At 44.0% G+C, this 8880-nt stretch overlaps 1 protein-coding gene across 1 annotated transcript in view; it reads right to left on the bottom strand.

Moving 5' to 3' along the window:
* Positions 1-1662: 1662 nt before the first annotated feature.
* Positions 1663-8880, bottom strand: part of LOC117965866 (butyrophilin subfamily 1 member A1-like) — a 486786-nt gene continuing 479568 nt past the window's right edge. Inside the window, exon 12 of the mRNA XM_059015806.1 lies at positions 1663-3936. Coding sequence (XP_058871789.1) covers positions 3683-3936 — 254 coding nt within the window. The 3' untranslated portion in view covers positions 1663-3682. The remainder of the gene's footprint in view (positions 3937-8880) is intronic.

Raw genomic sequence — 8880 nt, 5'->3', positions numbered from 1 at the left:
CACTCGAGGTCCTTGTCCTCGATAAACACAAGGTGGCGCAGTCACATTATTAACATCGATTTAGCAAAGACCTGTTACAAAAAAATAAGGGAGGAACAAATATTCACACTGTGAAATATTGGGTCCTGGGGGGGGGGGGGGGGGAGTTAATATTTGTTTGCTGGGGGAACAGATATTCTGTGACACCGGTACAAAACAAGTCCTGGACACAAAATCCATCACAAAAATAAACCCTTCTTTACAGAGGAGGGTTTTTCACCCTGTCAGTGTCTGTCTGTCTTTCTGTGTGTGTTACTGATTGGTTTATTATTTTTTTCTTCAGATTAACAGATTGGCGTCGACTGGATCTTGCGTTCAGAGCGGACAGAAAGACAAGGCTGCCTCCCAGTCTCTCTTCACTGCCAGTTACGTCTAGTAGACCAGTGCGCTCATTAAACTGGGACCAGTAAACCTCACACACTGAGCCACTGCTTTTGCAATCTGAATTTTACATTCCAAAAGATGATTTTTACAAATTAAAAAAGAAAAATGTGAAGCCGTCTGTCTGTAAGCCTTTCTTCCAGAGCGTTTGAAGTCATGTGGAGCTTTAAATAAAAATCTACACTGTTGGTAAATTAAAGTATGTGGAAATTCATGATTTTTCTTTTTTCTTTAAGTGATTTATAGCTTAACAAAGTAATCTGATAAAGATGACCTGCTTGGAAGTTGCATTAGCTCTCAGATGTCCAGTTTTTGAAAGATGTTCTTGCAGACCTGGATTTGACATGATCACTGGATTAAAGGAAGTTCTGTTTCTGTGCCTCGCACTCGGGAAGGCTGCTGGACTCCCCGCCTCACTTCACCTCTGCAGTGTCTTCTGGGTCATGTTACTGGCTGACGGCATGCCTGTCAGCAGGGGGAGCAGCAGCTGATTGGTTAATGACAGGAAAGACGCCAGCGAAGGGGCGGGGACAATTTCACCCTCCAGGTGACCAAGGAAGTGCAGCCCTAACTGAAACCATGGCTTGCAAACAGAGATTTCTTTAACCGGGTGTAGCACTGTAGCACATATGTTTGATTGCTGACTATAGCAGCTAGACTAAAGCACAGTGTTTGATTGCCGACTATAGCAGCTAGACTAGAGCACAGTGTTTGATTGACTATAGCAGCTAGACTAGAGCATAGTGTTTGATTGCTGACTATAGCAGCTAGACTAGAGTAGTGTTTGATTGCCGACTATAGCAGCTAGACTAGAGCACAGTGTTTGATTGACTATAGCAGCTAGACTAGAGCACAGTGTTTGATTGACTATAGCAGCTAGACTAGAGCAGCGTTTGATTGACTATAGCAGCTAGACTAGAGCAGTGTTTGATTGACTATAGCAGCTAGACTAGAGCACAGTGTTTGCCTGACTATAGCAGCTAGACTAGAGCACAGTGTTTGACTGACTATAGCAGCTAGACTAGAGCACAGTGTTTGACTGACTATAGCAGCTAGAATAGAGCACAGTGTTTGATTGACTATAGCAGCTAGACTAGAGCAGTGTTTGATTGCTAACTATAGCAGCTAGACTAGAGCACAGTGCCTCTGTGAAGAATCTGCTCATGGACCCAACAGGCTTGTTATTGTTGAGAGTTGTGTGAAGAATCACAATTAAAATGTCCAGTTTAAGGATACAATTCATTCATATGTGTAATGGTCTCATTTAATCAGCACTCTGCTGTCATGAATGTCTTTCTTTTTACGAGTTCAAGATTGCCGAGGTAAACAATTGAGCAGTAAATCACACAACACCGTTATATCTTTTATACATTTTATCAAGAAAGAGAGAAAATAGAAGCGCTACAAAAACAGAACAGAAGATTCATATCAAAATAGCAGAAATCAGTTCACTAAGTTTAGCAATGAATAATATTTAGGAAACATCTCAGCTTCAGTGTAAATATTGATTACATGGAAAATAATGCATTCATCTATTGTCTAGAAAGTCTTTTATCATTATTTATTTCTTAGTAGACGCCCTTATCCAGGGAGACTTACAGCTGTTACAAAATATCACAGTACAAAATTAGAGGGGGGAGGGAGGAGAGAGGGATAGAGAAGGCAGGGTGGAGAGAGGGAGAGTAGAGAGGATGGAGGAGAGAGGGAGAGTAGAGAAGGCAGGGAGGAGAGAGGGAGAGTAGAGAGGATGGAGGAGAGAGGATGGAGGAGAGAGGGAGAGTAGAGAGGATGGAGGAGAGAGGGAGTGTAGAGAGGGCAGGGAGGAGAGAGTAGAGAAGGCAGGGTGGAGAGAGGGAGAGTAGAGAGGATGGAGGAGAGAGGATGGAGGAGAGAGGGAGAGTAGAGAGGATGGAGGAGAGAGGGAGTGTAGAGAGGGCAGGGAGGAGAGAGGGAGAGTAGAGAGGATGGAGGAGAGAGGGAGTGTAGAGAGGGCAGGGTGGAGAGAGGGAGAGTAGAGAGGATGGAGGAGAGAGGGAGAGTAGAGAGGGCAGGGTGGAGAGAGGAGAGTAGAGAGGATGGAGGAGAGAGGGAGTGTAGAGAGGGCAGGGAGGAGAGAGTAGAGAAGGCAGGGTGGAGAGAGGGAGAGTAGAGAAGGCAGGGAGGAGAGAGGGAGAGTAGAGAGGATGGAGGAGAGAGGATGGAGGAGAGAGGGCAGGGTGGAGAGAGGGAGAGTAGAGAGGATGGAGGAGAGAGGGAGAGTAGAGAAGGCAGGGTGGAGAGAGGGAGAGTAGAATGTTTGGCTCCGAATCAGATGTCAATCACACAGTGCATGCATGCGAGTACTGAAAACATAAATTTAGAAACTGCTGTTAAAACTGCAGAGCTGAAGCTTTCTGGATTTTTGTCTTAGCATAACATAGCCTTGCGAGCCGCTGATCATTTGACTGATGTGCTGAAAGACATTTTTAAGGACTCAAAAGTAGCGCAAAATAGTAGTCTTGGGATTATTATATAAGAGGGAAGAGAAAGAGAAAAAGAGAGGGAGGGGATTATTATATAAGAGGGAAGAGAAAGAGAAAAAGAGAGGGAGGGGATTATTATATAAGAGGGAAGAGAAAGAGAAAAAGAGAGGGAGGGGATTATTATATAAGAGGGAAGAGAGAGAAAAAGAGAGGGAGGGGATTGTTATATAAGAGGGAAGAGAGAGAAAGAGGAGAGCAGAAGAGGAGAGAAAGAGGGATCTGGAGATGGAGAGAGGTGGAGGTAAAGAGAGAGGGAGACGGGAAGGGAGAGTAGGAAAGGGGGTGTTGAGAAATAAAGAGGAGGGGCTCAGGGTAAGAGGGTGGAAGAGAGAGGATTTCTTCTCATCAGCCCAGAAGAGTGCAGAGAGAGTGTCAGTGAAAGTGAAGAGGAGATTGTCTGAGCTGTTTGAATAGTTTCCTGGTTCAGACAGCAATGTGTGTTTAATCTGCAGTGCTGACAGGGTCAGGGTCAGGGGACTCCAGCACAAGGTCTGTATCACTGTAAGTCCAGAAGAATGGATAGAGTTTCTCATTGGGATTGAACTCCATGTCAGTGAAAGTGTAGATGTGAGATCTGGTCTCCACATTGTAAAAGGAGAGCTGCCCTTCCTCATAATCCAGATACACCCCCAGCTTCTGGGGCTTCAGGTTCAGGGGGATGGGGGTCTGGGGGTCAGTGAGAGCAGTGAACTCATCTCTACTCCTCCTCCACTCCACAGTCCAGTAACCCTGCTGGGGGGTCATGCTGATCCCCCCTTCCTCTTGGCAGACTGTCTGCTGACTCCTAATCTCCAGTTTGTATTCCCCCCCACCTGCACCTGCCAGTAGCGTCTCCCCGAGGTGAAGCCCTCCCTGCCCAGCACACAGAACGTGTTATTAAATCTCTCTGGATTGTCAGGGAGATCCTGCCGTGTCTCTCCCTCTCTCACTCGTTTCCCCTCCGCAGACAGGATGAGCTCGGGGTGTGCTGTATCAGGGTCCAGAGTCACATCAACTGTGGAGCAGAGAGGAGACATCATCATCATCATTATATTAAGTCTTGGACGTCATTTTAAGGTTATTTTAGGTTGTGGTTTGGCTGTTAGGCCAGTTTTTTTTTTTTTTAAACCCTTTTTGTGTTAATAATAATAATAATAATAATAATAATAATAATAATAATGTCTCCTCTCTGCTCCACAGTTAATATAAAAGAGGAACGAAAGAAAGAAAGAAATGTGGCAAAGGCAGAAGGTGAGCCTCTTACCTCAATTAAAATGAATCTTGAAATAATAATATTTACTAGATATAAATATTAACTAAACCCCGAGATCGCCTCGTACAGTAAAGTCTCTTAAATCGACAGGATGAACTCAAGCTGCAGTTTGGAATCGCAGTTGGAATTGTAGCAGTTCTTCGAATTTCGAACTGTAGCGGTGTTCTGTTGTCATGGAAACCGCAGTGAACGCAATGAGCCGCGAGATACGCGATCCTGAAGAGGGGAGAAGAACAACATAAACTGAAAGTGTGAGAGAAAACCCTGACGGAGGCTCTTCCGTGACCGGCGAGTGAACAAGATCTGGAGCCCAAACATCTTAGCCTTTTCACACTAGCACACCCGAGCCGAGCCGAGCCGGACCCGAGCCGAGCCCCCCCAGCGCGGGTGTGTTCACACTGCAGCTCAAAGAAGAAGCTGCCTGTGGAACGTGACGTCAGATTCCACGGACACGCGCGCACAGAGGAGTGCTGTGGATTTGTTTTGAGAATGGATCCCGAGGTCGGACTGTCCCAAACGATAAAGTACCAAAAGATTTCACACGAATACACAAATATGGGTTTGTGTTTCACATGCTGCTGACTGCAAATACAAACCGAATAATTTCATTTCATATTATTAAAGTTAGATTAACTACTAATAACTTTAAAAAGTTACAGATAGTGTAGCGCCCCCCTCCAAAACACCGTTCAATAGGCAACCAAGGATAACCCCCTCGGTTATCCCTATAATTAAATTGACTATCTTAAAATAACCAATTAAGTAGAATTAATGACTACGCCAATTTGAAGTTAATATAACTCCAAATAAATAACAGGTTCTTTAAAAATCAAGACAGCACAGTATGTAAAGTGAGGACAACAAGGTATAAAAACAAGAATTTTATTTAAATAAAATATCACAGCCTTTACCTATAGCAGCAGATTAGATAGCAACAACCTTTAAACTATAGCAGCAGATTATTAACCAAGAGCGATCCCATTAGACCCTAAGCACTAGGATACTTTAAAACTAAGTCATGTCACACCAACACTTCTAAATAAAAAGATAATTCACAGCACAATAACTCTTTTAAAATAACAGCCTTCAAAACAAATAGTGGTTTCAACACAACACAATTCCAAACAATAAAAACGAACCTTAAATAACACACTTTAAAAAAACTAATAATCAGTGGTTTTCATAGAAAAACGAAAAACGTCGTGCAACCTAAAAAAATGCCTAATGCTTAAACACTCCAATAGCCGCTATTTTAGTTCATACACAAGTTGATAAAGTGCAGGTGTGCAATCAACAGTTAACAGGCCTTTTATAACTATACATTGTAAACACATACACAATTACAGTTAGGATGATAAGGACAAAGACGCTACTCTAAAAATCTAAAACTACTAATAACACAGAAAAAAAAGTTCATATGCAGCGCTCAGATAATTACATCGAAATTCACAGGATCGTAATTACCAACTCAGAATACAGACAATGCACATTCTCTTTTGTAATCAACCCCATACAATTGCGACCGACGTCTAAGAGCACGGGGGATACTTCACTGAAACCACTCCAATATAGAGCGGACCAAACTATTCAATATGAATAGTAGTAGTTTACCATTAACTTCTAGCGCTTCAGCCAATTCACAGCGCCTCAGTGTTACACTTAAAAAGTTACAATCCTTACCAAACAGCAGTTCCCCGACACGTGCTCTCAGCTCACAAATCTCTCAAACCCGGTCGCTCCCTCGCTGATTAACCCCACCTGTTTTTATACAGCTGGCCCCATTACGAATTAGCACTGCAATTACTATTGAGACCAGTAGTCTCCCTGGGGTTTAAAAGGACAGTACAACAGTAAAAATAATAAAAATCACACAATAAAACTCAATCTTATTACATTCAAAAAAATAAACAATACATCCATTGCACATCCATTACAACTCTCCCCTGAAATTTAAAATGTGTCCACACATTTGCTCAACCAGAACAAAGCGATATCCTTGCAGCAACAAAGGTGTAGAAGAAAGTCTCCATTCCAATATCTCAAGAAAGTGATTGAATACTTAAGCACTTATAACAGTCCATACTTTTAGATTTGTAGTCCTGCATAGCACCAATTAAAAGACATCAGCCCTATATCGAAGGGGCATAACTCCTCTGGTAGACCTCAAGGGCCTGGCATGGCTTAATCCAGATTCTGGTTGTATAACAAGGTCATCGCTGACAGCTGGTCCGATTGAAACAACTGGAGTAGAAGGGGTAGCAACAGCCTCAATGTCATCAGAAGTCCCGAAATCAGTAGGCAACGTTCCCTCAGAAGCAGTCTCAGGAGCATCAATAGCCTCAAGAACAGCCAACCCCGTAGATGCAATAGGGGCAGGAACCTCTCCTCCAGGAATCTCACGCTCATGAGTAGCCGGTCTTCCCCCTAAAGGCTGCAATACCCCAGGAAAACACAAACCCACCCCGGGATACCCCCACAGAGATGGCTCTCCCTGGACAGAGGACGGTTCCCCTTCCACTACAGATTTGACTGGAGGAAAAAGACAGGGAGTTAATAAATTACGATGGAGCACCCTCTCATCACCTACCCCATCTTCCCTTTTAACATAAACAGGCAAATCTAAATTTGACTGTTTTACGATATAGTACGGTTCTACCTCCCATCTATCCGCTAATTTACCTTTCCCACGGTAGCGTTTATTTCTGACCAACACTCTCTGCCCTGGTATTAATGGGCCCCCCCGAGCTTTCTTATCAAAGTGATGCTTCTGGGCCGTAGCAGCTTGTTCCGACAGTTCCCCAGCCTTCCCATAAGCATAACACATCCTTTGATGATGCTGCTGTACCCACCCATCCACAGTCTGTCCCTCTCCAGACCATTCAAGTGTCAAATCAATAGGTAAACGAGCATATCTTCCATACATCAAGTAAAAAGGAGCAAAACCTGTGGAAGCATTAACAGTGTTATTGTAAGCGTGTACCATTTCCAAAACAAAGTCAGACCACCTGTACCTTTTCTCCCTCCCCAATGTGGCCAACATGCTCAACAAGGTACGATTAAAACGCTCACATTGTCCATTCCCAGCAGGATGATAAGGTGTTGTATGCGATTTCTTTACGCCATACAGAGCACAGAGCTCCCTCATAACCTGCGATTCAAAGTTTGGACCTTGATCAGAGTGAAACTGCAAGGGGCAGCCATAATGTAATATAAAAGTTCTGCCACAAGGCCCTAGCCGTTGTAACTGCAGTCTGGTTTCTAGTAGGTACTGCAATGGCATATCGAGTAAAATGATCAGTGATCACCAAGATATGTTCATGGCCACTAGCTGCTTTTTCTAAAGTAAGGAAGTCCATAGAAACTAATTGTAGAGGTGCAGATGTAGCGATAGGCACTAATGGGGCATACTCTTGGGGAGTCTTCCGGGTGCAACACTGCGCACACCACTGCTGAATATCAGCCTGCATATTAGTCCAGTAAAAGCGTGTCCTCACTAACCCCAATGTCTTCTCAGCCCCAAAATGACCAGCATGATCATGTAGTTGGTCCAATACAAAAGTCTTACAGTTAGCGGGTACCACCACTTGCTGTACTACGTCAAAGGTTCGTGGATCCTTATACTCTCGACATAATAATCCACTCCTTATATGCAACTTGCTCCATTGCTTCAATAACTAACGACACTCAGAGGACTGATCATTTCTCTCTTGCCAGTTAGGGAACCTTCTTTTTACTTTCAATTTTAACACTGCACTCACCCCTGGGTCCTCTTGCTGCGCCTGCTTCCATCCACCGTCTGGGAAGACTTCAAGTACTGCTTCCCCCTGGGCCATCTGCATGGAAGCAACCCCCGAGTCCACTGCTGGAAGCACTTGTAAACAGGCTTGAACCACCTGTTGGGGAATATAGACCTGCGCTGGTGCAACTGCAAGATCTTCTTCAGTATCGCTGTAATCTTGCACCTGAGGCCACCTAGACAGTGCGTCCGCATTACCGTTTGTTTTCCCAGCTCGGTATTTAATCTCAAATTGATAGTTGGACAGTTGAGCCACCCACCGCTGCTCCAATGCTCCCAACCTGGCCGTATTCAAATGTGCAAGAGGGTTATTATCAGTATATACTACAAAGGGTGAGACAGCCAAATACTCTTTAAACTTTTCTGTAATGGCCCATTTTAGAGCCAAAAACTCAAGCTTAAATGAGCTGTAGTTAGCATCATTACGTTCCGCAGGACGTAAACTTCAACTGGCATATGCTATTACCCTCTCTTTACCTTCTTGTACTTGGGATAAAACAGCTCCCACTCCAACCTTACTGGCATCTGTATAAAGAACAAATGGTTGCCCATAATCAGCATAAGCCAATATAGGGGCTACCAATAACTGACCTTTAAGTGTCTGAAAGGCCTGCTCTTGTTCCACCTCCCACTTCCAGCTGGCAGCAGATTTCTTGGAGCCGGACCGCTTGTATTTTGACGTCCCGCAAAGTAAGACATGCAAGGGAGAGGCAATCTTGGCAAAATCAAAAATGAAACGGCGGTAGTACCCAACCATTCCAAGAAAAGATCTCAGTTTTTTTACATTGGAGGGTGCTTTCCATTCTTCGACAGCCCTTATCTTCTCAGGGTCTGGTTCAATCCCTTGTTCAGAAACCACGTGCCCCAAGTAGCTCACCTTTTCCTGTAAC

Source organism: Acipenser ruthenus, chromosome 51 (genome assembly GCF_902713425.1).
Source record: "Acipenser ruthenus chromosome 51, fAciRut3.2 maternal haplotype, whole genome shotgun sequence".
NCBI lineage: Eukaryota > Metazoa > Chordata > Actinopteri > Acipenseriformes > Acipenseridae > Acipenser > Acipenser ruthenus.
This window is presented reverse-complemented; position numbering and strand designations above follow the sequence as displayed.